We start from the raw sequence: 27147 nt of genomic DNA, 5'->3' as shown, positions 1-27147 counted from the left end.
GCTCGTGGCAACCTGGCCCGTGGCCCAAATCGCTCACTGGGGCAGAGAGGGCCCCTCTCCATCAGTGGGATAGAGAACCCCCTTCCCCCGTCGGAGCAGCTGAAGCCCGACTGCTGAGTAAGCACCTTGTACCCAGGGAGTCTACCTGAGTCGATTTGCAGGGCAAATGCAGGGTTCCGAGCGGGAGGGGCAGTCCAGAGAGGTATAGGCCGCCAGGAGTATCCCAACCCTCGCCCCGGCTGGCCAAGGCCTGGCAGGAACTGCAGGGACTGAGACCCAGACTGAAGCCGGCTAGCCCCTAGGGACATTTGGGAAATACTGGGGCTCCTGTGTGACTAGAGGCAAGGGCTCTTCATCCCATCTTTCTTCAGCTTTGTGCCAGCATTTAGTCACTCGACTCCACTTCCCCACCCAACCCCGATTTCCCAAGAACTCTAGAACGACTGGAGTGGAGACCTGCCTATGGGGAAGAGGCGGCAGAGCTAGGGGGGTTTTCTGAAATGCCCCTCTGCTAACCGGCCCTCTTGCTAACCTCGAGAAGGTAAGCCTCTCCCAAGGTATCAAACAGGACACAATTTTAGCTGTTGTAGTTTTATTCACATCATGTATTTTGGCATTTTCCAGAGAAGGACAAGGAAGAAACAGGGTGGGGGAAAGACTGAGTAAGGAGGGCAAGGGGTGGGGGTCCCCATTTCCCTCATATCCCTCTTTGACCAACCACACAGGGGCAAACAGGTGGGGGAGGCACAGGTGCTCCCTCCCCTGGGAGAGGATGCACAAAGCTACACCCACGCGCACAAACGAGACCCCTCCCTCCACACCAGGGTGCTGGGCAGGGCGACACAGAGAAGCAGAGCACTGTGGATTCCAGGGGCAGGGGAAGCAACAAAGTCTCCCTACAGACAGGTGGCCAGCCCCTCCGGTCCCCTTCCTGCTCCATCCCCAGAGTCTATCGCTGCCCCTCCACTCTGTCCGGCCATTCTCCCACGGCCTCCAGCTTCTTCCCTGCTGCCGGGGACAAAAGGAAAAGGGTACAGAGCAGGGGGGCTGAAGGCCATCCCTCAGCCCCTCTCCCTCAGGCCAGGTGGTCTTCCCCTGCCCTCAGTGGTAAGGGGTGAGGCAGGCTCTTAGCTGGCCACTCTCTGGTAGAAGTAGATGTAGCCCAGGTCCTTGGGTGGCTTCTCAGAGGCACACACTTTCTGGTCATTGTAGATAACCCATCTGGGAAAACGGAGAAAACAGAAAAGAACGAACAAACTGGGCATTCCAGGTGGCATCACATAGTCTCTCAGACACAGCCCCTGGAAGTGCTCTCCACATTCTCTGCCGGTACCCCAAATCCACCGCCCAGACACCACCTGCCCAAAGGGAGCTTCACAATCTCACACAAGGGTCATGATCCCTATTTGATGTCTTCAGATTCTCCAGTACCTTTACAACCACCCCCCACCCATTCCAGGGAGGCAGGGGATTGGTAAACTTTTTCTGGAAAGGGCCAGATAGTATTTGAGGTTCTCCAGGCGCTCTGGTCTCTGACACAATGACTCAGTTTTCCTGCCGCAGCATGAAAACAGGCACAGACAACACATAAACAAGTGTGGCCATGTTCCAGTGAAACTTTATTTACAAAGGCAGGGCGCCTGGCCGGGTGCAGTGGCTCACAGCTGTAATCCTAGCACTTTGCGAGGCTGAGGCGAGAGGATCACTTGAGCTCAGGAGTTCAAGACCAGCGTAGGGAACATACTGAGATCCCATCTCAAAAAAAGCCAGTGGCCAGATCTAACCCTTGGGCCAATCACAGCTGCAAGACCACCTGTCACTCTCCGGCATCTTTATCCCCCATCAGGCAGTCCCTTCACCTTCTCCCACAGCTATCCCAAGGACTTCCAGATGGCCCTGCTCATTCTCACGATTCTCCACTCAAAACGCACATGGCCAGCACTCACCTGCCTTCCTTCTTGATGTGGCAGACATAGTGACCACACATGGTAGAGGTGCCCATGTGACTAATGAAGGCAAAGAGCTGATACTCTAGGGAAGGAGAGAGAGGGGTCAAGGAAGGAAACAGGAGAGGAATGCTTGAGTGATGGTCCAAAGACACAGCCAACAGCTCAGACAGGAGTTTTCAGGGAATGTGAGGCAGGTACTGGGCCAGACCCTGTCTCCACGTCAAGAGAACCCCACCCTCAGATGTCATGTTGGTGGAGAGAATCCCCTGACTCCTGAGGAGGGGAGAGCTGCCTGCATGAGGGATGTGGAGTAGCAGACTGACCAGATTCCACCAGGCCTGTCCTGCTTCCCAGGGACACTCACTTCCAGGACCATCCCGGACTTTAGGTCCCACTGGCACAGACTCAGAGATGGAGTCGGCAGCTGAGCGGCCCTCTGAGATGTCCATGGCAGCTTCAGCGTCCAGGTCATCAATGTGACTGAAGATCCAGTCCACAGCCCGTTCTAAACTATTGTTCTTAGAGAGGAGGGAAGTGTTACTTTTTCTAACAAGTTCTGGGGCAAGAAAACCAGCAGCGAAAGCAGGCCTCAGCTCCATCACAGCCAAAAACAGTGGTACCCAGCCTTGGCCAGACCACACCTGTTGTCTTTAGTCTTGCTCAAGAGGGATGGCCCCTCACTCCCACCCGCTTCTTCCCCACTGGCCCCATGTTCTTAGCTGGGGCAGCCCATACCGTGGCCCGCAGCGCTTTCAGGGCCTGGTCCCGGGAGAAGCCCATGGAGACAATGGTGGTCACACAGTCCTCAGGAGGGGGGTCAGCTGCTGCACTTGTGGAGCCAGGCCCGCTAGAGCCAGGCAGGATGAGGGGGTTTGCAAAATCTGTAGATGTGAAGGGGTGGATGTGTTTGGGGGAGGATGGAGGCCCTGCCCCACCCTGCTCCCCACCCCGGCCTACCTGGATCATCCATGTGCGACATGACCCAGTTCATGGCGGCCTCGGCCCCGCTGTTGCCCGTGTAGTAGACAGCTTTGCGGCAGGCGTCCATAGGGAAGCCCATCTCCACCAGCTGGATGATGACTGATTCATCCAGCATGGGCGCTGTGATGGGAATTGTGGATACAGGGACCGACTGATTGGACCACTGTTTGCTCTTCCTCCCTCCCACAGGCAGGCTCCAGCCCTCTTCCAGTCACCCATTCCATGCATTTTTCTCCCATAGATTGGCACCTTATCCCAAGACTAAAATGACCACACAATTGTAATGTGGGTCCCTGCCCATTCTCACAGAATGGGCCGTGTTTCTGGAACATGATACCCCCACCCTACTCAAACCAGGGAGATAACAAGGGCAGAGGGGCCACTAGCAGGTACTGCTGCCATCCACACCCAGGAGGAGGCCAGGAGCGCTCTGGTCAGGCCCCACATCAATCAAAAAAGGGCAGAGGAAATTGGACAGGGAGGATAGGAGAAACACAAAGAACAGGGCAGGGGATGCAAGGCAGAGAAGCCCCCATCAGCACGGGAGAGACAGGCAGGAAGAAGAGTCACTAACATGTCGGAGAGGAGAAGTGAGGGGAGCAGAAGGAGTCTTCGTCTTCGTTGCCATAGAAACCAAGGCTACCTTTGGGCTCATCCGGAGTGACCAGGGGTGGGGCAATGTCTGGCAGCTCCTCCTCTCCAGGCTGCAGCCCTGTGCCCCTCAGCTGGGAGATGTCGAGCTCCTCTGGCATCTCAATGGACACATCTGTGGGAAAAGGGTCACCTCAGCAGCTCCCGGAGGCCCACCTGGAAAGCGATTCAGGAACCTCAATCCCCTGCCCCCATGTCAGAACTGCTCTGTAAAGAGGAGCTGTTAAAGGCTGGGCGCGGTGGCTCACGCCTGTAATCCCAGCACTTTGGGAGGCTGAGGTGGGCAGATCACAAGGTCAAGAGATTGAGACCATCTTGGGCAACATGGTGAAACCCCGTCTCTACCAAAAAAAATACAAAAATTAGCTGGGCGTGGTGGCGCACGCCTGTAGTCCCAGCTATTTGGGAGACTGAGGTAGGAGAATTGCTTGAACCCAGGAGGCGGAGGTTGCAGTCAGCCGAGATCGTGCCACTGCACTCCAGCCTGGTGCCTGGAGACAGAGCAAGACTCTCTCAAAAAAAAAAAAAAAAAAAGGAGCTGTTAAAAGCATGGCACCAATCTTAGGGGTCCCAGTATAAGACCAATAATACTAAGCCTGGGAGTCGGGAGACCAGGATGCCGGTCCTAGATCTACTACAGATGTGCTATGGACAGGGCAGGGGGCTCAGAACTTGAGACAGAATGATTTTATACTCCTGTGAGTCTCAGCTTCCTCATCTAGAAAATGAAGGTACATCACGAGTTCTCAAATGACAGTCAGGGACCTGTAAGACTCACGAGAATTAATCATTTCAAGATTATCAAAATGAAAACGTCTTACCAATTATTAAAAAAAACCTACGAAAATCACTTTTGGTTGTAAATCTTACCTATACAAATCAAAGAAGTCCTTTAATATTTTGAGTTAGTGCTTTCACGCTAGATACATTTTGAAACATTCAAGGTGATTTTCCCCCCTTTCAGAGGAAAAGTTTTGAGAAACACTAGTTTACATGTGTTAAGGCCCTTCTTTCTCTAGCATTTTCTGCTTAACCTCCCTCATTCCAGCAGCCATACCCAGTTTCTTCGGTACCCAGTCTAAGCCGAAGGTGAACTTCTTGATCTGGATGACCAGGTAGTCAGGGAATGAGGCAAACCGTGTGGTCCTAGGGAAGAGAGAACGTGCTGGTACCCAGAGAATCCCCAGGGTTCTCCCCTCCTGAAACTCCCACCTGGGGTTCCGCCCCTTATGGGTAGAAATCCCAGTAACCCAGAAGATCCTCCATATTCTTCTCCTCCCCTGGGCAGGTATCTGATGCCTTTCCTCAGCCAATGAGGAGCAGCAGAGGCCAGAAGGCAGGCTGTAAACAACAAAAGAAAAAAGGCCAGGCATGGTGGCTGACACCTACAACTCCAGCACTCTGGGAGGCCAAGACAGGATGACTGCTTGAGCTCAGGAGTTCCAGACCAGCCTTGGCAACATAGCAAGACCCCGTCTCTATTTAAAGAAAGGAAAAAAGAAAACGCCGGGCACAGTGGCTCATGCCTGTAATCCCAGCATTTTGGGAGGCCAAGGCGGGTAGATCACAAGGTCAGGAGTTTGAGACCAGGCTGGCCAATATGGTGAGACTCTGTCTCTACTAAAAATACAAAAATCAGGCAGGCACGGTGGCTCGTGCATGTAGTCCCAGCTACTTGGGAGGCTGAGGGAGAAGAATAGCTTGAACAGGACAGGCAGAGGTTGCAGTGAGCTGAGATCACTCCACTGCACTCCAGCCTGAGTGACAGAGTGAGACTTTGTCTCAAAAAAAAAACAAAACACATACGCACACACGCATGAAGGGCTGTTTCACTGGCAGGAGCAGCAAAGGGCTAGGTGGCTGACTCCCCAAGTCCAAAGCCATCTTTCAGGTCTCACAGCCATGCCAGGTGCCAATGGCTAGCCACAAAGTGGGCCCATTTGCTGGAAATCCAAATGCTGCCCACAGCTGATCCTAAGTGCCTGTGCTCAGCCATGACTGAGGGGAGTGAAGAGAAGCTACATTACAGAGACCCATGCTGCGGGAGAAGAGGGAGTGGCGAGGCAGGACAAGGTGGTGCAGTCACCACCCGTGTCTACCCCCTAGGGCTCCTTGGTTCCATCAGGGCCAGGTTACCAGCCCAGCTGACTGAACCCTAAGATTCCAACCACAAAGGGATGAAAGAACAGGGAACAGGCAGAAATATCCTCTGGGATGGTTCTGCCACAGACCCACAGCCTCAGGCCCCGACCAGAGGACTTACTTGACAGCTACTGACTTGGCCTGCAGGGCCGTGCTCCAGAAGTCATCCACCTGCTCAGGGGCCCCATAGGCCTCCAGGCAGGAGCTGAAGGGCACCTGCGCCCGAACCAGTTCTGGCAGTGGCATCTTCTCCTCTTCAGCTTGCCGCTTCTTCTCCTCATATTCCAGAAGCTCCTCTAGTGACAGAATGGGTCGGTGGATCCTTCAGAGGGTGCTGGCCCTTTGCCTGCTTAGCCTCACCCTACCGGCTCTGTATCTGTATTTCAGTTTCTCTACCTTTCCAAAGTCCCCCTGACACGTCCAAGATATCTTGCCTCTGTTTCCACACAGCACTGCTAACAAGCTGAGAGTCCATTGGGTGAGGTTAATCCTACCTACCCCTGGTGGCCCAGGCTGGAACCTTGGCTGGTGGAGCAGGGCATTCCATGGGCTCTGCTCGCTATCAGGTGCCCAAGCATTCTTCCTAGACCTTAGCCTCCCACCGTGCCAAGGACTTACTGATGGAGCAACCTACCTTTGTTAAGGGCCGCATCCATGGGCACAGGCAGCTGCATGATGTAGTCAACTCGCTGGGTGTACTTCACCTTCTCTGTGGCCAGGCACTTGATCTTTTCCTCCACCAAGAAGCGGAACACTTCATTTGGATTTTCAGAGCTCCGGCAATTCCTCTATGGGAAAGAGGCAGGGTAGGGCGGTCTGGGCAGCCAGGGAACTGAATGAAGGCTGAAAGGTTCATGGGAGAGTCAGGAAGGAAGGCAGACTACCACTCAGGAACACGGGGATGCAGAGCAGAAACCTTCCCTAATTAACCAGCCCCCACCCCACTTCTGGTCCCATCCCTGCACTGAGGGATTGTGTTGGAACATGCCTGTATTTTTCTTTATAAGCAGCAAGGATTCTCGTATCATTGTCTTTGGGCATAATCTGAATTGGGCTTCGAGCCCATCAACGGTAACGATGATCGCCTTCACTATCCTCCTCAGGTGCAAGCACTGCTCACAGGGACATAGACTGTAGGGGTTCAGGGGTAGGACTGGGTTGAGGCTGACAGAGGGAGGAATGGGCAGGAAGCAGAGGAAGTAAATGGCAGGAAGATGGGGGTGTGCCATCTTCCCAGCCCTTACCTCCACCATGTTGATGAGGTGAAGGAAGAACTCCTGTGCATCCTGCTGCCGGTTGGTGGAGAATTCAGGATGGCCCTTGCCAATGAGGGCCTTGAACATCCGAGGGGCAATGCCATCTTGAACTTCCTGGGTAGAGTCAGCACAGGGGACTCAGCGAGGGCTCAGTGGCCATCCAGAGGCCTTCTTTAGACATCTCCCAGACCTCAGCTTCCCCACAATCCCAGAGCCTGAAAGGGACAGAGTCCTAGACGCACCTTCTGTTCTGGCACCCGCTCCCCATCGCCCGACTCCGGTACTGGCTTGGAATACTCCCCGGAGAGAAGGCCATGGCCCAGCTTGGCCCTGCATTAATATCCAAGAAAACATTTCACTTCAACTAACGTCCCCCTGCTAGTGGCCCCAACTCAACCCCTGCTCATGGCTCTCCCTCACCAACTCTCGACAACATGAAAAACCTTAGATTCCACAGGAACCCAGCTCAAGACAGACAACACGCCCAGAGGGCAGTCACCCAAAAGCTCATAATAGGCCAAGGGGTAAAGTGCTGCGCCCCTCAGGCAGCCATGGAGGAGGAAGGTCCACGGCCATGACTCTCAACAGCCTTGCTACATAGGACCTGGTTACATACACCTGGGTGCTGAAGTCCTGGGTAGGGTCCGTTGGGGCATTCTGGAAGATCTTCTCCAGCTTATCCACATACCTAAAAGTCAAGGGAAGAACAATTGGAGCAGCTCTGGCCTGAGTTCCAAGGAAAAGGGAAGGGAGCAAACATCTACTAACTCTGTGAACAGGCTCCCCTTAGAGTGGGGAGTTATGTGGGTGAAGCTTGGAGTCCGTCCTCTCCAGCAGCCTGCCTCTTCTCCCCTTCTCAGCTATGTCCAGTGTGCAGCAAGCTTGGCAGCACAGGAGCCGGGGAGGGGAAGGCAGCTTGGGATTAGGATAAGTGCAGTTCACATCCTATTGGGCAGAACCTGTTGACATATTCTGAGCATTCACATTCTAATTTTTCCGCAATTCGAAAGTAAACCCATTTTGGCTTAGAACCTGCCTTTCTTCTTAGTATACCAAGCCCCCTCCTCCCCAAGTGCTACATGTCCATGTTAGGTGCTCATCTGATGTCACCGGCCTAAAATAAAGATTACCTGCTAACCCTTGGGTCTGTCTGAAGGCCACAGAGCCCTGGGACTTGACACGCTGCGCTATCCATGGGGTTTGTGTGTTGGGGTGCTGGTGGTGCAGCTCCCTAACTTGCTCTTCTCACAGCATGTCAGTCAAAGTGCCACAGGAACTATTTTTTTTTTTTTTTTTTTTTTTGAGATGGAGTCTTGCTCTGTCACCCAGGCTGGAGTGCAACGGGGTGATCTCTGCTCACTACAACCTCCGCCTCCTGGGTTCAAGCAATTCTCCTGCCTCAGACTCCAGAGTAGCTGGGTGTACAGGCCCGTGCCACCACACCTGGCTAATTTTTTGTATTTTTATTAAAGACAGGGTTTCACCATGTTGGCTAGGCTGGACTTGAAATCCTGACCTCGTGATCTGCCCACCTTGGCCTCCCAAAGTCCTGGGATTACGGGTGTGAGCCACTGTTCCCAGCGCCCCCACTTTTTTAAAAAAAGAGAGAAGACAGGGTCTCGCTGTGTTGCCCAGGCTGGTCTCAACCTCCTGGACTCAAGAGTCTTCCATCTTGGCCTCCCAGAGTACTGGGATTACAGGTGTGAGTCAACACACCCAGCCAATAGGAGCTACTCTTAAAACTGGGAACAAACGCAGAAGTGCTGAGGGCAGCTGAAGGGGTGTGCCCAGAGGCTGCTGACCAGGACGGGGCCTGGAGAAGGAGAGGACACTACTCACTTCCTCTGGAAGTCAGGGATGCTGAAGAGCACCTGGACCACAGAGTTGAGGTAGCAGCTGTTACCCAGGTTCCGGATGCCTGTGTAGCCAGGCCCAAACAGGGGCTTGAGTGGCACACCCGACTCCTGGATCAGCTCCCATTCACCAATCCGCTGGTTCATGTCTATCTCCAACTCAGTCATCGTCTTGTCTGTCTGTGTGAGAAGGGGCACTTCAGACTGAGTGAGAAACTCAATCCTGTAGTTTTTACCTTGATCTCTCACTGAGTCTAGGATGACATCCAGCCTAGAATTTGTGGAATTACAGGCTCAAACATGGGAGGTATGTTGAGTATCATCCAGTTCAAGTTCTGAAAGGCCACACATAATTGTCCCAGAGGCCCGTTAGTCATCAGGGCCTCTGCTTGAATGAGGAATAAAAATTCCCTCTACCTGAAATGTTTTTCCCATCCTTAAGTTACCCCACCCCCACTTCACACTGTCACTCAAGCATCACCCCCTCAGGGAAATGTCCCTGATCCCTAAACTAGGCCAGGTCCCCCTGCTGTTAACTACTATAATACCCTCCACCTCCCTTTCATAGCACCCACCAGTTTGCAACTATTCATTTATTCATGTGGAAACGTGACTAATGTCTGCCTTTTTCTTCTAGAGTACAGCTCTTATAAGCAAAAACCGCATCTGTCTTATTCACACTGCTACTGCGTCTAGCACATAGTAGGTACTCAGCAGTATTCACTGAATAAATGATGTTAGAAAGTTATTTAAAAGAAGCCCACATATCTTGGGGAAGGGGTTAACTAGATTTCTCTAAAACCCTACCTCAGCCTCAGGCAAGGAGGAAGGGCCTCACAGGGGGGGAAGTGAAAGAATCTGAAGCTGAAGGCGGTCTCACCTTCTGCATCTTCAGCATGTCGATGCCAAAGTGGGACAGGTGCTCGGCCAGGCTGGGGTCCAGGACCATGTCATCCTCATCGTACGAGTACACGTCTAGAACAGGAAGCAGAAGAGAATCAGGGGAAGTGGCTCAGGACTGGCCTGGTCACCATTCCATCCCTTGCCCAGAAGGGACGTGGGGGTGACAGAAGGACAGCCAGTAAGGTCCACCCTCTTGGTTCCCCTGAACATGAGTGAGGTCATAGCCCTTCTAGGACCGACTGTTAGGGAAGACAAATGAAATAGGGTAAGGGTTGGAATTAATTGTGATTCTGATTCCACCCATGTGGTTTAAAGTAAGATAGGTTTGGCAGGAAAGGGATGAGGACGAGCAGGGAGTAGTCACAAATTTAGTCTCGCCTGCAGTATTTTCCTTTTTTGAGACAAGGTATCTGTAGCCCAGGCTGGAGTCCAGTGGCGCAATCATAGCTCACTGCGGCCTCAACCTCCCAGGTGCTCAAGTGATCCTCCTGCCTCAGCCAACTGAGTACTTGAGACTACAGGCAGGAGCTACCACATCCAGCTAATTTTTTCTTTTTTTGTAGAGATGAGGTCTCACTATGTTGCCTAGGCTGGTCTCGAACTCCTGGGCTCAAGCGATCCTCCTGCCTCGGCCTCCCCAAGTGTTGGGATTACAAACGTGAGCCACTGCATCTGGCTATTTTCCTTTCTTATCAAGATAATGCATTCACATATTCTACATGTCACAGGAAATCACTAACAAATGAAACACATTTGAGAGTAAGAGTGGCTGGAGGAGTGGAGGGAGTACCGGCTCCATCGGGGGTGATGGTGCCCAGCTTGACAGCCAGCGGGTAGCCAGTCTCCCGGTAGTGCTCCACAGCATGGTTGTTGCCCCCACTGCCGTCAAAGTAGCGTCGTCCACAGAGGATGGAGCCATCTGTCAGGTTGAGCCACAGGTTCTCTCTCATGTCACACTTGGAGCACTTCCAGCCACTAACCCAGGGAGAAGAGAATCAGTGGAAATGTGGGTCAGGAATATGTGGGAGTGGCAGAGAGAGAGGTCTCTCTCTCCTTTCCTCTGGCCATTCCCATGTCTTGTTCATTTCTAAGTCTCCCTTCCTATCCTGCTCCCTACGCTCTCTCCCACCAGATCCGCCAGAAGAGTAGTCTCCTTGCCCTTGCTCTGGGGGTGGTGCCCAGAGGCAGAGGGGCCAGGCCTTACCAGGGAGGGATTCGAGCAGGGTTGTCCAACTGCTTGAGGTTGAAGGCATGCTTAGACACCTGCCGTACTTCCCCATCCCAGGCCTGTACCTCCTGCTTGCGGGAGGCTGAGTCAGCCGACAGTAGGGCCTCCACGGCACTGGTCACCTGAGGAAGCAGAGGGTCAGAGGCAGTACCCAACCTCCTGCCCCACATGCCCCTCTTCCCCTCGGCCTTTGGCTTTGTCAGTGCTTGCCTAAGACATCACTACCCTGTCCCATCTTGCTCTAGAATCTTGTAGAATGCGAGGGAGTCATACCCGATCTCTGACAATGTCAGGCAGGCCCCCTAGTCCATCCCGGGCAATCTCCAGGTAATCTGGCAAAATGACAATCTTCACATCCTCATCTAATTCAAACTTCTCCTCGTTAAGGTCAAACCCGCCTTCAACACCTGGAGGTATAGGGAAGAAGAGGGAGAGTAGAGCAAGGACAATAGGTCAATGTCCCTCCTCCGATGCAGCACCTCGTTTGCCCCATCCAGAGTTCTAGGGCCACCAATCAGGCCCACTCTTTGGGGCTTTCCTGGTGCTGCTGAGAGCCAGAAAGACCAGCTCAGGGAGAAGAACAGAACTGCAGTGGTGCTCACCAATAGCCAGTCGTGTGGGCTTCTTCCGGGGCGGGTCTCCAGTGCCTGTAGTAGGGTCCTCCTCTTTCTGCAATGAAGCAGGAAGGGCTGGATTAGCAATGAGCACAAGCAAAGGAACAAATGGGGAGGAGGGAGGGAAGGAGGTAGTGGTTCATCTCAGAACAGAATAAAGCTCAAACACATCTGTGCCAAGCTTTAATGACACAAACATAAGTAGGTGAAAAAAAGAAACTGAGTCCAACAGGTCAGAATGGAACAGAATGTACCCAGCCCTGTCCCTACCGGGCGCCGGGTCCGCCGGAGGTGCAAGTAGACTCGCTGGCCGGTCTTATTGAAATGTCTCTCCACATACTGTTTCCCGAAGCCCAGAAATGTGTTCATACAGATGTAGAGGCCCCCCTCAGACTCCTGCAGGACAAGAGGTAGGGGGGGAATATGAGGAGGTTGTGAAGCCTGGCCAGGTGAGGAAACCAAAACCTGGAATCAAACTGCTGGGCTCCAGAAGAAACGTTCTGTTCTCTAACACTGTGTGGCCCTTGGCAAGTTATTCAGCCTTTTAGGACCTGGGACATAGCTATGATTCTCCCCATTTCCTCCCATGACGTTGCTAACAACCAACAAGGACATCGGGGGCTGAGGAACAGCAGCTCATCTTCGCCATTCGGCAGCACCACCAGTCACCATTTCACTTTCCTCTTGCTCCTTCTTGGGCTTTGGAGCCTTTTTAGTCCATCACAGAGGACTCCTTTCACCTCTTTCCTGGGGCTAACAGATCCAGAAAGTAAATGGGGCTCAAATACCGTTGACTTCCAGTGCTGGAGGTTACATTCAAAGGGCAAAAGGGTCCCTTCCTGGAAGAGGAAAGACTTTTATATCAGACACTGAACCCAAATCAGGTACACCTAAGACAAACCCTATCTGATCTCCAAGATTTGGAAGACCTTCCAGACTGGAAGAGCACAGATTCCAGAATTGAACCAAGTATGCCAGCGATCTGGCATCTCTGATCCAAGTATGCCAGCGAGCAAAAATACCTTTCCTTTTTAAAAAAAATGTATTTTAGAGACAGGGTCTCACTCGGTCACCCAACCTGAAGTGCAGTGGCATGATCATAGCTCACTGCAGCCTCAACCTCCCAGGCTCAAGTGATCTTCCTGCCTCAGTCTCCTGAGGAGCTGGGACTACAGGTACATGCCACCAGACCTAGGTTTTTTTTTTTTAAGAGATGGGGTCTCACTGTGCTGCTTAGGCTGGTCTTTAACTTGTGGCCTCAAGCAATCCTTCCACCTTGGCCTCCCAAATGCTGGGATGACAGCAGTGAGCCTAAACATCCAGCCAAAAAGACCTTTCCTTTCCCACACTCTACCAGAGTCCACACTGTGAGTCTTCTCCCTCCTCTCCTGCTGAAGCGTGGCTCCAGGGGAACAATGACTTTTTAGGGACTCGCTACTAAATCTGCAGCCAGTCGTCTGGCAGGGTCATGAAGTTCAGCATTCTGTAGCCACCACCCTCTCTCCTCTGCCTCCTCTCTGACCATTAAGATCCCTATTCAAGTCCCAACAATCACCAATCTCAAAGTAGCCCCTTCTTAGAACAATCTCACAACACTTGCTGAGATAGCTAGAACACACATAACCTGTGAAAACAGGGACAGACGGGTGTCCACCCAGAAACACAGCTGATTAAGGAGGATGGGTTTCCCCCAAAGCTGACCAAGTTTTCCAGTGCCCTTGTAAAGAGTGATGGAGAAGGCATGATCATAGCTCACTGCAGCCTCAACCTCCCAGGCTCAAGTGATCTTCCTGCCTCAGTCTCCTGAGGAGCTGGGACTACAGGCACATGCCACCAGACCTAGGTTTTTGGAGACAGTAAGAGTCTTCTCTCAGATCCAAGCCTTCGAGCAACAGTAGGTAACCTCTTCCAGGAATAAAAGCCTCAGTGGCCTTGACTATTTATCTGCTGTGATATTAAAAACAGAGCGCTGTCTAAGGTAGTTCTTGGCCCCATAGATTGCTCGGTACCACTTCCGAGAACAGTGTGTACTGCAAGTTCATGAACAAATAGAGCATTTCTCACCAGGGAGGTCAATCAAGCTCTTTCTACCATGAACCCAATTTGAAAATAATCAAATATGCTGGAAGTTGGTTAGCAAATAACCAGGGCACATTGAAAATCTCTTGACTTGGGGTGAAAGAGGGAAAAATGTCACAAGATTACAAAAACCCTGTTTGGATTATTTAAAGCAGTTACTAAGGAGAGAGACAGGAATGAATATAAGTGTAAAGAGGGACCCACTGACTTCTCCCATCTACTGGTAATTTAAGGAAAACCTTTTCCTCCTAGGAAGAAAGTGGGAGCTCTGAAGGGATTAAACTCCTCTGTTGGAAATTAAAGATGCTGATTTCACCAAGGATTGGGAACCCTGGAGCTCTGCTCTGCGCAGTCCTCTTTTACCTCTGCCAAAGCCAGAGTTCAGAGAAGCAGCACATTGTCTGAGGTCCAGATTAAAGCCTAGCAAACCAAGCAAACCACAAATCACAGTGATGATCCTGAACTGGGCCTCACATCATGCTCTTCTACTCAGTACTGGTGATGCAGTAATGAAGGCTTTCCACTCTGACTTGCAGTTTTCAGGCCACGAGCTGGTCTGGCAGAATACCCTGGGCAGGGCCCAGCAGCTTGTAGGGAGGGGTGGTGAGGGGGGCGGATCCCAACCAAGCTGCTGCCTTCTCAGTTGGGGCCCCGGAGGGCCTCCTCGATTGAGGGTGACATAAGAAGGCAGAACTGCAGGAAGAGAGGTACCAGGTGGAGCCTGCAAAACGTGAAGCACGGTGTGGGAGGTGGCTTCGTGTAACTAGCCAAGAGTGGGAATGGGATGGAAAAGAGGCCTTAGCATCCTCCGAGAAAGAAACTACCTCTCTAGGAATACTTTAAAAGGGGTTCCCTCGGCTGTATGTGATGGGCTGGGGGGGGGGGGCGGGGGAAGGGTGGGGGCTGCGGCCATTGCTCACTTCAAAGGAAAAACGACTAGAGCTTTCCTCTCCTCTTTCCTCCCCTCCCTACCACCAGTGACTCGCCTCCCCGCCCCCTGTCCATTAACCACGGGGTGGAGGCTTTCTAACCCTGCCTTTCTCTGAACCGGACTTCTTGAAGGCCCACTCCCAGACTGTTAACCGCCTAGGAACTGCGGTTCCCCACCCCCCAACTCCAACCCCGGCTGAGAACAGTGGGCAGTCGTCCCCATCACTCCCACACGAGACTACAAAACCCGAAGAGCCGTGCGCGGCAGATAAGGCCGACTGCCAGGTTTTCCTAAGGGTCCACTTGGGGGATGTAGTCCGACGGTCAGGCTGCACCGCTAGCTTAGAACGGCAACGAGGGAAGTGAGCGACTACAATGCCCACAGTGCTCCACGAGGCGGGGAGCCAGAGAGTAGAGCGCGACGGCTTCCGGGGGTGGTAGTCACACGACAGCCGCAGTTAATGAAAGGCAACGGCACTGTGGCACGTGAGAGACTACAAGTCCCATTGTGCATTGCAGGGAGGCGGTAGCCCAAGCCTTGCAGGCCCCGGCGGAATGACCAGTGCGATGGAAGGAAGTCGTGCTCGCTGCGGGCGTGGGGAATGGGCTTACCGGCGTGTCGAAGGAGAAGGCGCACTCGTCTTTGTGGACCCGGTCTCCAGCTTTAGGAACCCGGATCGTCGGTAATACTGACAGCAGCGCCTCCTCACTCAGCTCCGCCATGACACCGGCAGCAGCTTCTCCACACACCGCGGCTCGCACCGTTCCCAGTCCCCTCCCCTGCCCCTCCCGTCCAATGAACGCCACTCGTTAGAGGCATGCGCGGCGGGGACCACGCGCGAGAATGGCAGTTGGACGGAGCCTGCCTGCCGGTGCTCCGCCCCTGCCCCGCGCTTGACTGACGCCAATCAGAAGCGCTCCTTAGGCAATTGATGGTTGAAACAACCAATCCCATTCCTCCAGGGCGGTAGCGCACGTAGAGCCGCTAGGTGGCCTTCCGAATTGCCACTGCTCAGGCTCCGGGACCCCCTACAGTCCCTTCGCGTGCCTTCTACTGAAGAGCAGGAACTGACGGTTGTTTTAAAGCTCTCAATTCCAGAAAGTTTTCTGGGGACCTGTCTAGTCGGAAAGTAGAGGGGCAGTTGTCTTGGTATTTGAAAAGGGGGTATCCGACGAGGCGGAGCTTGAGGGGTTGTGTCGAGTGATTGATAAATCTGTCAACCAGTAAGGCTACTCTCTCTCGCCTCAGGAAAACCACAACTCCAGCTGGATGTGTGCATAATAGTGTAATCATGATTCTATTTTGTTTAATAAAATAATTCATTCTTGAGAGTAGAGGTCTCGAAAGCGAAGACTGGCATTCCTCAGTCTCACCACGGACAGTTTGCAGGCCTATGCTGAAGAGAAGTCCCCTTATCAAGGAGGCGTCACCCCTGGGCAAGTTCCGCGTCAGTCAATTGACCCCTACAGTCACCATGATAGACGTTCTCCCAGACCAATAGCTTCCTGGGTGGGGGCGGGTCTTACGTGGAGGGCCTATGAGAGCTACGTCGGCTGAGCCAGTAGGATCAGGGCAGGGGGCGTGGCGGGAAGTTTGAAACTTGTAACCTTGGGAGTTGAGCCACGAGCTGTTGTGCACCTAGAGGTGGAATTGGGGCCCGGTAAGTGATTTGAATAATTTCACAAATAAGTTAGCGGGCTTGGCAGGCCCAGAATAAGCCATTTGGTCAGCTGCTGCAGTCATTAACCCCGCAGAGGCCTCTGGTCTCCCGCCAGGAGCTTCCTCTACTGGAAACTGGGAAGATAGGGTGGTTTAGGGTCGGAGGTCCGACGTGGTCGGAATAAGCGCTGAGACCTGAGTCACTTCTTACAGGCATTCCCTCCTCGTCCTGGGCCGGGCCTTGCCCCCACCCTGCAACTCCTGGTTGAGATGGGCTCAGCCAAGAGCGTCCCAGTCACCCCAGCGCGACCTCCGCTGCACAACAAGCATCTGGCTCGAGTGGCGGACCCCCGTTCACCTAGTGCTGGCATCCTGCGCACTCCCATCCAGGTACTGTGGGCCAGAGTGGGAAAGGCAGAAAATGTCTGAATTCTTGGGCCTCTTCCTAACCTGATTTTGAGAGAGCTCTCATGCCCCCACCCTTATCCTGGCCTTATTTTCTGCATTCTCAATCTGTCTGGGGTAGGCTGGCTATCTGAGGGCCTTGACAATTCCTTTCTGGAATATAGGGAGGAGAGGAGAGAAGAGTCAGGGCCCAGACTTGTTCTAGCCTATGGTCCTAACAGGTGGAGAGCTCTCCACAGCCAGGCCTAGCAGCAGGGGACCAACTGGAGGATCTTAAACCTGCCCAGGACTCAGATCCCCGTTCTCCTACTCTTGGTATCGCACGGACACCTATGAAGACCAGCACTGGAGGTAAGTATTGGGCCCAGGGAATGCTAATGAAGCGGTAGGGTCCATGAAGGGTCTCCATCCTTGGACCCATCACACTCTTAACAATTTTTTTGTTCCCAGGCTGGGCGTGGTGGCTCATGCCTGTAATCCCAGCACTTTGCAAGGCCGAGGTGGTCAGATCACTTGAGCCCAGGAGTTCAAGACCAGCCTGGGCAACATGGCGAAACCCCATCTCTACAAAAAAAAAAAAAAAAAAAAGCACGGTGGCATGGGCCTGTTATCCCAGCTACTCAGGAGGCTGAGGTGGGAGGATTGCTTGAGTCCAGGAAGTCAGGGCCACAGTGAGCTATGATTACACCACTGCAGTCCAGCCTAGGGGGACAGAGCAAGCCCCATCTCAAAAAAAAATCACTCCCTTTCACCTTGATTTCCTGATTTCTCTTCCCACTTGCTCACTCACCTAGGCATGAGTCCTAAGGTTCCTGTATCTTTTGTTCTTTGCTGAATGATGTGTATCAGAAGGTCACTGTTCACTTCACTTCTTTTAGACCCTCCAAGCCCACTGGTGAAAGAGCTGAGTGAAGTATTTGAAACTGAAGACTCTAAATCGAATCTTCCCCCAGAGCCTGTTCTGCCCCCGGAGGCACCTTCATCTTCTGAATTGGACTTGCCTTTGGGTACCCAGTTATCTGTTGAGGAACAGATGCCACCTTGGAACCAGACTGAGTTCTCCTCCAAACAGATGTTTTCCAAGGAGGAAGCAAGACAGCCCGCAGAAACCCCTGTGGCCAGCCAGAGCTCGGACAAGCCCTCAAGGGACCCTGAGACTCCCAGATCTTCAGGTACAGAATCTAAAGGCAAGATATAGGGAAGATAAGCAAGAATAATGTCCATGGGTGAGTGTAGGAAGAATAAAGTGTAAGCCCTAGTTTTGGGTCCTTGCTTTAATTCCTTACCCACCCCAGGTTCTATGCGCAATAGATGGAAATCAAACAGCAGCAAGGCACTGGGGAGATCCCCGCTCACCATCCTGCAGGATGACAACTCCCCTGGCACCCTGACACCACGACAGGTAAAGGAAGAGAAGGTGAAAGCTGTTAGTAGGATATCCAATGTAGTGGGTGGGAGACCTCCCCTTTTTTTTTTTTGAGATGGAGTTTTGCCCTTATCACCTGAAGTCAGGAGTTTGACCTCAGGATGGAGTGTAATGGCGTGATCTCAGCTCACTGCAACCTCCGCGGCCCAGGTTCAAGTGATTCTCCTGCCTCAGCCTCCTGAGTAGCTAGTATTGCCCAGACTTGGGATTACAGGCATGCGCCACCATGTCTGGCTAATTTTTGTATTTTTAGTAGAGACAAGGTTTCACCATGTTGGTCAGGCTGGTCTCAAACTCCTGACCTCAGGTGATCTGCCGGCCTCAGCCTCCCAAAGTGCTGGGATTACAGGCGTCAGCCACTGCGCCCAGCTGGGAGACCCTTTTACCCAGATCTTCCCACTCCTGAACAGCAACACCTCCGCCAACTTATATACTGCCTTTTGCAGGGTAAACGGCCTTCACCCCTAAGTGGAAATGTTAGTGAACTAAAGGAAGGAGCCATTCTTGGAACTGGACGACTTCTGAAAACTGGAGGACGAGAATGGGAGCAAGGCCAAGACCATGACAAGGAAAATCAGCACTTTCCCTTAGTGGAGAGCTAGGCCCTGCATGGCCCCAGCAATGCAGTCACCCAGGGCCTGGTGATATGTGTCCTCTCACCCCTTCTTTCCCAGGGATACTGAGGAAAGGCTTGTTTTCTTAGACTCCTCCTCAACTACCAAACTAGGACTAAGAGCTTTGTTGGGCTTTCTTTGTATCTTGTGTGTTTCTTTTATATTAAAGGAAGTAATTTTAAATGATACTTTAAAAAGGTATATCTAAACCTTGCACTGAGTCTTCTGTATATAGAATGGCAGCCTAGAGAGCTTGTGTTCCCTGGTCTGAGTCCACTGGTGCTCTGAGCCTCCTCTGCATACCTCCCGTAAACCGTGGTGTCCTCATGGCCCTGTCCTTAGCCCTTTCCTCCTGCTCACCCTAGGTGTTTAGCTATCACTTCCCTACATTCTGGTAACTTCCAGGTCTCCCTGTCTAACCTGACCATAAGTTCTTCAACATCAGTTTGTCTAAAACTGAATTTATCATCTTCCCCCAAAAGCTGCTCCTCATTCCCACTTCCCTCTCCTTATGAGTGATAGCATTATCTACCCAGCCGCCAAACCCAGAGCTTGGCCATTATCTCGAATCCTTCCCTCCCAATATTCTACCTATATCCTAGCACTTGGTCGGTAAACCCTGGTGATTCCATGTTTTGTTTCTTCATTTGTTTTTTAGAAGCAGGGTCTTGTTCTGTTACCCAGGCTGGAGTGCAGTGGCACAATCACAGCTCACTGCAGCCTCAACCTTCTGAGCTCAAGCAGTCCTCCTGTCTCAGCCTCCCAAGTAGCTAGGCTTACAGGAACCACCATGCCTGGCTAATTTTTGTATTTTTTTTTAATAGAGATGGGGTCTTGCCATATTGCCCAGGCTGGTTTCAAACTCCTAGGCTCAAGTGATCCATCTGCCTCAACCTCCTAAAATGCTGGGATTACAGGCATGAGCCACCATGCCCAGCCTTCCCAGCTAATTTTTAAATTTTTGTAGATACAGGGTCTCACTATGTTTGTTGCCCAGGCTGGTCTTGAACTTCAGGCCTCAAAAGATCCTCCTGCCTCAGCCAAGGCTTTGGGATTATGGGCATGAGCTACTGTTCTGGCTGATTCCACGTCTTTCATCTCTTCCTAATTCCTCCCCCTAACCCCTCTGTCCTATCACTCTCACAGTTCTTGCAACCTGCTTCCCACCTTGTTTTCCTAGTGCCAGTCTTTCCTCCCTCCCTCTTATCAACCTACACTGCTTATCTCTGAAAGATCTGGAGCAATCTTTCTGTGAAGCATAACTGTGTTACTAGTCTGCTCAGAACTCCTCAGTGGCTTCCCATTGTCCTTAGGAAAAAGTCTGGACTCTCTGGCATGGCATTCAAGACCTTATATAATCTGATTCCTTCTCAATCTAACCCTCACATACCAGCCACACATAGGCACCACAGGCAGGCCATAGCAAACTGCTGCACACGAGGTTCCCCCAGCCACCTGCTGAATACCTTTTCCTGATCCATCTCAGACCACCTCCCATGAGCCCACAATCCTCCAGTACCCAGCCTTTATCACAGCACCTGTAACACATGACTGCCCTTAAATGGGACCTTGGTCTTTTTGGAACAGAAGGGAGTGGAAGGCAAACATCACAGATGTACCAGGGTGCTACACTTTATTGCAGGTGTTTTAGGAGAGAAAAAGGTAGAAGAAGGTGAAAGCATGAGTAAGAAGAGGGCCAGGACCCTAATGGTGCCAGAGCCATAGTCACAGGGCCAAAGCCCTGTCCCACCCAGGTCTGGACAAACGTAGTGGCTCTGGAGGGAGTCCTGGGGCCTGCTGCCAAAGACTGAAGTCTGCTATGCTTGCGAAGGGCTGGGGAGGGGCCGGTTGTCCTTGCTCATTAAGGGAGAGGCTGTGAGGACTGGGGAGGAAAGGCCATGGGAGGAGATGGGGCAGTTCTTTGCCCCTGTGTCCCTGATGCTGACTCCCAAAGGCACAGTCCCCATGCTCCCCACTGCCCTCGAAGGAGAAAGCTTAGTGGGAATGGCACCTGGAAGAGAGAACACCTGAATGTGATGGGGTCGGGGAGGGGCCGCTGAGTGTCTTCATTGCCTTTCACTTCCCTTTCTCCAGCCTCCTCAGTTCCAGACTTTGAGGAAGCTGTCCCAGGAACCTGTGGCCACAGCCATCCCATCAGCTGTAACTCCCAAGCAGCTGACCCTGTTGTCGTGGCCAGAGAGGATGCCTGAGGAAGAGGGAAAGGAGTCACCATGTCTCTCCAAGCTGATTTGGAAAGCAGTGTGTGCATGTGTGTGTGGGGGGGTGTGTGTGCAGGTGTGTGCGCGTGCGTGCTTGAGCACATGCATGCAAGGATCCTAGACTGGGTAGGCTGGGCTCAACCCTTGAGGAAGAAGGATGAGACTGAAAGAGGATTAGCTCTAGGGCAGGGGGGTCTCTGTCAAGAGCTTCAGTTGGGGGAGGGCTGGGATCAGACAGGGAAAGGCCGGAAGGATCTGTGTGCTATGAAAAAAACCAAGGGCACCTTGGAATACAAGGCAATCCATCTGATTTGTTTCCAGATGAAGAAACAGGCCCACGGAGAAGTGACTTGTCCAAGGTCACTCAGAAAGTGAGCAACAAAATTAGGATTTGGATTGTGCCCTCGGCCAGTGTTATTTTCATCAGCACCTGACCTCTTGGTAGAGAAGAAATCATCCTATCTGACCAGCTTCAGGATAGTCCTAGATGAGCCCTAGGCTGGAGTGAGGGCCCTCAGGCCACTCCAGATCTCCTTGATTCTGCCTTGATTCCATATTTCCCTGAGACTGTCTTGCCTCTCAGTAGATGCCCCTGAAATGCCGGGAACCCAGAACTGACTGGACAGAGTCCACACATCTCCTAAGGCAGGGAGCAGCCATGGCATTGGACAGTGCAGAGAGGTTGCTTAGAGCAACATTGAGGGAAGACAGTCTTAGGTTGGGAACCAAGGGGTACTGGATTCCAGGGGTAGAGTCACCCAGTGACAAGGGACAGCAATAAGAGAGTCCGAAATGGGAGCTGATGAGGGGTACAGAATAGGGAGAGTCCTTCCAGCTGAGGAAGCAGCAGCCAGGGCTGGCCCTTACCCACACGCTCGGACTTCATGGAGTCCCAGACATTGCAGTTGAAGTCATCATAGCCAGCGAATAGCAGGCGGCCGCTGAGGGAGAAGGCCACGGACGTGATGCCGCAGATGATGCTCTCATGGGAATAGCAGATCAGCTCCTGGTCTGCCCGCAGGTCAAACAAGCGGCAGGAAGCATCATCTGAGCCCGTGCAGATGGCCTCTCCATTGGGGAAGAACTGAGGGCACAGGTGGCAAGTGGGTCAGGGATTAGACAGCCTCTCCTGCCCTCTGGCTCCCACCCGACAGCTCCAGGTCAAGCCGCTGCTCTCAGCCCCCTGCCTGCCTTTCCTTGGTGTGGGCTGAGAAGCAGCCCCACCAGCACATACCATGTGGCAGTGACTTCCCTATGCCCCTCGCCTGCTCTGCACTACAGCGCTGCAGGCAGGCATCATTTCCATGTCATAGGCGAGAGTGCCAAGGCTTGCCTGCAGTGACCTGGCTAGAAGGGCAGACGGAGATTGTCCCAGACTCCTGTGGGCTGGATCAGGGTGTGCAAGAACAGGGTCCAGTACAAATGCAAGGCCTGAATCTCACTGCGAGGAGATGTCAGGTAAGCTCAAAAGGAGGGAGAGTCTACAAAAAACTAGCTTGGACTCTTCAAAAATGTCAATGACATAAAAGACAATGAAAGGTGGGAAAACAGTTCCGGTTTAAAGGTGGCGACTAAAAAGATATGGCAAGGGAATGCAATGCACGTTTCTGGATTGGATCCTGGATAGGAAAAAAACACAGCTATTTTGGACATTTGTGAGACAATTGGTGAAATTGGAATATAGACTGTAGGCTATAGTGTCAATGTTAAGTTTCCTGATTTTAAGAATCATACTGTGATGTTAAAGAAGGGCTTTGGGCCGGGCGCGGCAGCTCACGTCTATAATCCAGCACTTTGGGAGGCCAAGGCAGGTGGATCTCGAGGTTAAGAGATCGAGACCATCCTGGTCAACATGGTGAAACCAAACCCCGTCTCTACTAAACATACAAAAAATTAGCTGGGCATGGTGGCGCGTGCCTGTAATCCCAGCTACTCAGGAGGCTGAGGCTGGAGAATTGCCTGAACCCAGGAGGTGGAGGTTGCGGTGAGCCGAGATTGCGCCATTGCACTCCAGCCTGGGTAACAAGAGTGAAACTCCGTCTCAAAAAAAAAAAAAAAAAAAAAAAAAAGAAGGGCTTTGTTTTAGGAAGTACTTAAGGGGTAAAGAAGCATGACATCTACAACCTACTTTCAAAGGACCCAGAAAGAAAATGTGTGTCTACATCTGTGTGTGTGTGTGTGTGTGTGCATGTGCGCGTGTGCGTGTATCTATGGCTGTCTATTTCTCTATAGAGAGAAAATGATAAAGCAAACATGATAGAATGGGCTGGGTGCAGTGGCTCATGCCTGTAATCCCAATATTTTGGGAGGTGGAGGCAGGAGGATCACTTGAGCTCAGAAGTTTGAGCTCAGCTTGGGTGACATAGTGGGAACCCATTTCTACAAAAAGTCAAAACAGCCAAGTGTGATGGCATGCACCAGCTACTCAGGAGGCTGAGGTGGGAGGACTGCTTGAGCCCTGGAGGTTGAGGCTGCAGTGGACCACGATCGCACCACTGCTCTCCAGACTGGGTAACAGAGCGACAGAGACTCTGTCTCCAAACAAGGGAAGAAAGAAAGGGCTGGCCGGGCGCAGTGGTGCATGCCTGTAATCCCAGAACTTTGGAAGTCCGAGGTAGGTGGATCATGAGGTCAAGGGATCGAGACCACCCCGGCCAAGGTGGTGAAACCCTGTCTCTACTAAAAATACAAAAAATTAGCCGGGCATGGTGGCATGCGCCTGTAATCCCAGCTACTCAGGAGTCTGAGGCAGGAGAATCGCTTGCACCCGGGAGGTGGAGGTTGCAGTGAGCCAAGATTGCGCCACTGCACTCCGGAGCGAGACTCTGTCTCAAGAAAAAAAAGAAAGGGCTAGGGAAGCTATGGGAGGGGCAGAGGATGTGTGTTGTGTGTGTTGTGGGAAGTGTGGGGAAGGAGCTGGAGTGAAGCGGGGGTGGGGATGCACTCACACAGATGGCGTTGATGTCCGACTCGTGGCCAGTGAAAGTCTGACGGCAGGTCCCCTCTCGCACATCCCAGAGCTTGGCACTGGCATCACAAGCCCCCGAAATGAAGAGGTTGAAGTCAGGAGACACAGCCAGGCTCATGCAGTCACCCGTGTGTCCCACAAATACAGTCTTCTGCTGCCCAGTCTCAATGTCCCACAAGGCACTGCCAAGAAGGAGGGAGGGCTGTTAAAGAAAGGCCAGGCCAGGACCATTCCTGCCCCAGCACTGGCAACGTTCAGCCTCACCACGTGGTGTCGCCCGAGCTGGTCACAATATTGTTGTCATCCAAGAAGCGGCAGCAGGAGAGATAACCTGGAGGTGGTTAGAAGGACAGTGTCCTGGCTGCACAGCCACAGCCCAGGAAAAACCCAGGGTTCTCTGAACCTCTCAAGGGGAGGAGAGAGTCTCTCCCTCACCTGTGTGAGCAGAAAGCTCCCGGCTGACCTTGACATTGCCCTCACGGGATTTGAGGCTGTAGATGGAACACATGTTGTCCAGCCCCCCACATGCCACAAAGTTCCCTGATGGCGCATAGGCACAGGTCATGACCCAGGAGGAGCGCAGTGGGATGGCGTGCACCTGCAGGGAGGATGGTTTGAGCAGAGATGGGACCTGAGCTGAGCTCCCAGCTGGCAGAGGAGGGCAGGCATAGGGTCCCTAGGAAGGAGGCAGTGGTGGAGGCTTGGGAGGCAGGGCTGGTACCTTGTTGGTGGTGTAGCTGTCCCACACGATCAGCTTCCCATCTTGCGAGGCACTTACCAGCAGCCTGAGGACAGGGCATCTCATATCATGCAAGCCTCTCCTTCCTGCCATCCTCCCTCCCGCTCTCACCTTCCCACTCTCGGTTCCCCCCAACCTTCCCAAGACTCACTTGGAGTCAGTGGCCCAGTGCATGGCATAGATCTTGGCCAGGTGCCCCCTTAATGTCCGCCGTGTCCGCATCTGAACTCGTCCCACCACCTCTAGGCCAGACACCAGCTGCAAAGAGAGGGGCATTGAATATCAGGGTGAGCAGGTTACATGCCCAGAGGTTTGCCACAGCCACTGATCTATATAAGTTCCTGCTCTGTGCCAGGCTGTAGGTCAGGACCCCAGCTTTAGAGAAATAAGTCTCTGGCCTGAGTGTCTTGGACTGACGTGGGAAAGAGACGCCTGCATGGCCAGGGGTGTGTTGCTAAGTATTTAGCAAGTATCTCTCCATTGTCGGAGAGGAAGGTGGGAAGGTGATGTCTACGATATAAACATTTGCACTTTGGCCAATTTCAAGCTGCCAATGTGAGGTCACTGGAAACAGATTTGGGAAGAGATGCCCACAGTTGCCTCTCCTGAGCCGAGAGGAGCCTGCTGTCACCCCCCCTACTGCAGCATGGCTAGCTTTTTAACTGGGTACCTGGGGCATCACCATGACCCTGAACTGCACCTCCTGAAATGTGTGATCCTCTGCTTGGGGGTCCGGAGTGAACAGTTTTGATTGCCATTACTTGCTTTGCTGTCTTTTTTTAAAATTAAAGACATTTTTTTTTTATTAAGACAAGATATCACTATGTTGCCCAGGCTGATCTCGAACTCCTGAGCTCAAACGATCCTTCCACATCAATCTCCCAGCGCTGGGATTACAGGCATGAACCACTGTGCCTGGCCTGCTTTGTTATCTCAGGCCAGTAACTTCACCTCCCTGATCTGTTTCCTCAAGGTGTAGAATGAGGCTTATCATAGCACCTGCCTTACAGAGACGTCATAAAAGTTAAATGAAAGGTATTCATGCAGCTTAGCCCAGTATCTGGCTCATAAAAAGTGTTCACTATTAACATATGTGATCCGATCTAAGATGCATCACTAAGAAAGAAAAGATGCTGCCAATTCTAATTGAAACGATCATCCATTGTTGAATGCATCTTGATTTCAGAGATGTCAAAATGTGAAGAAACATGCATCTTAGAATTGACAAAATACTGTATAGAAAACTAGCAACTAGAGTCTGCAAGGCCTTTATGATTTACAAGGTACTATCGCCTCTTCATCTTCAAGGCCCTGGGAGCGGGGTGTAGTGACTCATGTTCTACGGACGAGAATAGGAACTGTGCCTGCGTCTTTCGCATCCAATATGGTGCCTGGCTCAGAGCAGGTCCCACTGAATGTTGGTTAAATAAATAAACTAGCAGCTTTCCTCACTCCAAGGACATGCTGTACTAAAGCTCCAAGCAACAGGCTATTGCTGGTCAGGGAGCTCTCTTCCCCTCCCCCCCATGTCTTGCCCTCAGGGGGACAGGGGGTCTCACCTCTGCCAGAGTAACATCAGCACAGGCTTTCCTGGCATCCTGCAGGGAAAGCAGACATCAGGGGAGCAAAGGCAAGGTGGTGGTTGTGGGTGCAAGGGCCCCTGAGGCAGGTTGGGCTTGGGGCTCTGGGGTTTGGGGGTCTCAAATACGCAATCCAAGTTTGGAAAGTCTCTGGTCACTTCTACTCACTCAAGAGCAAACCCAGCCCCCTCCCTGTGGGCCACACTCCCTCCTGTCCCCAGCTCTGTTTTCTGGGGCCCCAGGGGGAGGGCTCTGGAGTTACTGCAATCTGCTTCTTGAGCTGCTCCGCTTCCTGACGAAGTTGTTCCATCTCCCCCATGGCTGACCGCTCGAGGGGTATCTCTGGCTCCTGCCAGGAACATGGGGTCGGTGTTGGGGAATCCCCGCCAGGCCGTGCTTCTGACCTTCATGCCCACACCAGACTTCAAGATGCAGGGAAGTGACTGGGTGCCGACACCACCTCCCCGGCTAGGCCCTCCAAGTTTGGAGTCCTTTGCATCCAGCCCCAGCCTGCCTTCGCCCTCCCTGGGCCCCAGCCCAGGAGAGCAGAGCCCAGGCCAGCTCCCTCTTACTTGGGCTCTGGCTGGACCTCGGCCCGGTTTCCAGCTCCGGTTCCTGGGTGCCTCCTTACTCCCTCAGCTGCGACGCCCGCGACCGCTCGTCACCTGCCCAGGCTCTGCTGCCAGAGGAGCTGGCTTGGCCTGGCCTGGCCCCGACTGGCGGGGGGGGGGGGTTTGGGGGGGGGCTGACAGGGAGGGGTAGGGCCAACCACAACGTCAGGCAAATGAAATCAGCTGGCAGGGGTGGGGGGGAGAGGACAGAAAGGGAGGTGTGTGGCTTCCAGAGACTTGGGCCCAGCCTAGAGGAGGGGTAGGGGCAGGAGTGCAGGGCCACAGAGAGGAGCAGCCCCCACCACAAGCCCTGAGAGAGGAGGGGTTGAAGGGGTGCCT

General features: G+C 52.8%; 3 protein-coding genes across 8 annotated transcripts; 1 reads left to right on the top strand and 2 right to left on the bottom strand.

The window, feature by feature from the left end:
* Positions 1–575: 575 nt before the first annotated feature.
* USP5 (ubiquitin specific peptidase 5) lies at positions 576–15368 on the bottom strand. 2 transcript variants are annotated; one of them, XM_002807082.6, is made up of 20 exons: positions 15199–15368; positions 11848–11973; positions 11566–11632; positions 11237–11370; positions 10940–11085; positions 10526–10710; positions 9713–9807; positions 8819–9012; positions 7596–7667; positions 7222–7309; positions 6968–7093; positions 6358–6511; positions 5845–6019; positions 4639–4727; positions 3505–3696; positions 2907–3050; positions 2685–2830; positions 2314–2467; positions 1947–2031; positions 576–1221 (listed from the first exon to the last, which is right to left on the bottom strand). In XM_002807082.6, exons 1-20 carry the CDS (start codon positions 15307–15309, stop codon positions 1128–1130), a joined length of 2577 nt encoding a protein of 858 aa, XP_002807128.2. In that variant the 5' UTR covers positions 15310–15368; the 3' UTR covers positions 576–1127. The 2 variants fall into 2 exon arrangements, with proteins under 2 accessions (XP_002807128.2, XP_035111460.1); XM_035255569.3 differs by having other exon boundaries at positions 3574–3696.
* A 217-nt stretch (positions 15369–15585) lies between these two features.
* On the top strand, positions 15586–18888 carry CDCA3 (cell division cycle associated 3). Of its 5 annotated transcripts, none has more exons than XM_035255573.3 (6): positions 15586–16023; positions 16460–16636; positions 16873–17002; positions 17605–17823; positions 17947–18053; positions 18524–18888. In XM_035255573.3, exons 2-6 carry the CDS (start codon positions 16517–16519, stop codon positions 18677–18679), a joined length of 732 nt encoding a protein of 243 aa, XP_035111464.1. In that variant the 5' UTR covers positions 15586–16023; positions 16460–16516; the 3' UTR covers positions 18680–18888. The 5 variants fall into 5 exon arrangements, with proteins under 5 accessions (XP_035111464.1, XP_035111463.1, XP_009001741.1 ...); XM_035255572.3 differs by having other exon boundaries at positions 17530–17823; XM_009003493.4 differs by lacking the exon at positions 15586–16023 and adding an exon at positions 16198–16247.
* A 1419-nt stretch (positions 18889–20307) lies between these two features.
* Positions 20308–26881, bottom strand: GNB3 (G protein subunit beta 3). The gene is made up of 10 exons (XM_002752265.6): positions 26770–26881; positions 26460–26546; positions 26177–26215; positions 24769–24875; positions 24600–24663; positions 24314–24476; positions 24143–24209; positions 23859–24060; positions 21778–21994; positions 20308–20897 (listed from the first exon to the last, which is right to left on the bottom strand). Exons 2-10 carry the CDS (start codon positions 26514–26516, stop codon positions 20791–20793), a joined length of 1023 nt encoding a protein of 340 aa, XP_002752311.1. The 5' UTR covers positions 26517–26546; positions 26770–26881; the 3' UTR covers positions 20308–20790.
* Between the last annotated feature and the right edge of the window lie 266 nt (positions 26882–27147).

This window comes from Callithrix jacchus, chromosome 9 (assembly GCF_049354715.1).
Source record: "Callithrix jacchus isolate 240 chromosome 9, calJac240_pri, whole genome shotgun sequence".
Taxonomy (NCBI): domain Eukaryota; kingdom Metazoa; phylum Chordata; class Mammalia; order Primates; family Cebidae; genus Callithrix; species Callithrix jacchus.
This window is presented reverse-complemented; position numbering and strand designations above follow the sequence as displayed.

Excerpts from the sequence above, each read along its gene's own strand:
- USP5 (XM_002807082.6), bottom strand. The coding sequence starts at position 15,309 with ATGGCGGAGCTGAGTGAGGAGGCGCTGCTGTCAGTATTACCGACGATC. Across the intron at positions 9,013-9,712 it reads ACATGCTGAAGATGCAGAAG|ACAGACAAGACGATGACTGA; the intron begins GTGAGACCGCCT and ends CTTCTCACACAG. Across the intron at positions 3,051-3,504 it reads TCACTTCTCCTCTCCGACAT|CGCCCATGCTGGATGAATCA; the intron begins GTTAGTGACTCT and ends TTCCCATCACAG.
- CDCA3 (XM_035255572.3), top strand. The coding sequence starts at position 16,517 with ATGGGCTCAGCCAAGAGCGTCCCAGTCACCCCAGCGCGACCTCCGCTG. Across the intron at positions 17,824-17,946 it reads TGAGACTCCCAGATCTTCAG|GTTCTATGCGCAATAGATGG; the intron begins GTACAGAATCTA and ends TACCCACCCCAG. Across the intron at positions 18,054-18,523 it reads GCACCCTGACACCACGACAG|GGTAAACGGCCTTCACCCCT; the intron begins GTAAAGGAAGAG and ends TGCCTTTTGCAG.
- GNB3 (XM_002752265.6), bottom strand. The coding sequence starts at position 26,516 with ATGGGGGAGATGGAACAACTTCGTCAGGAAGCGGAGCAGCTCAAGAAG. Across the intron at positions 26,216-26,459 it reads AGCTCAAGAAGCAGATTGCA|GATGCCAGGAAAGCCTGTGC; the intron begins GTAACTCCAGAG and ends CTTTCCCTGCAG. Across the intron at positions 24,210-24,313 it reads GGAGCTTTCTGCTCACACAG|GTTATCTCTCCTGCTGCCGC; the intron begins GTGAGGGAGAGA and ends AACCACCTCCAG.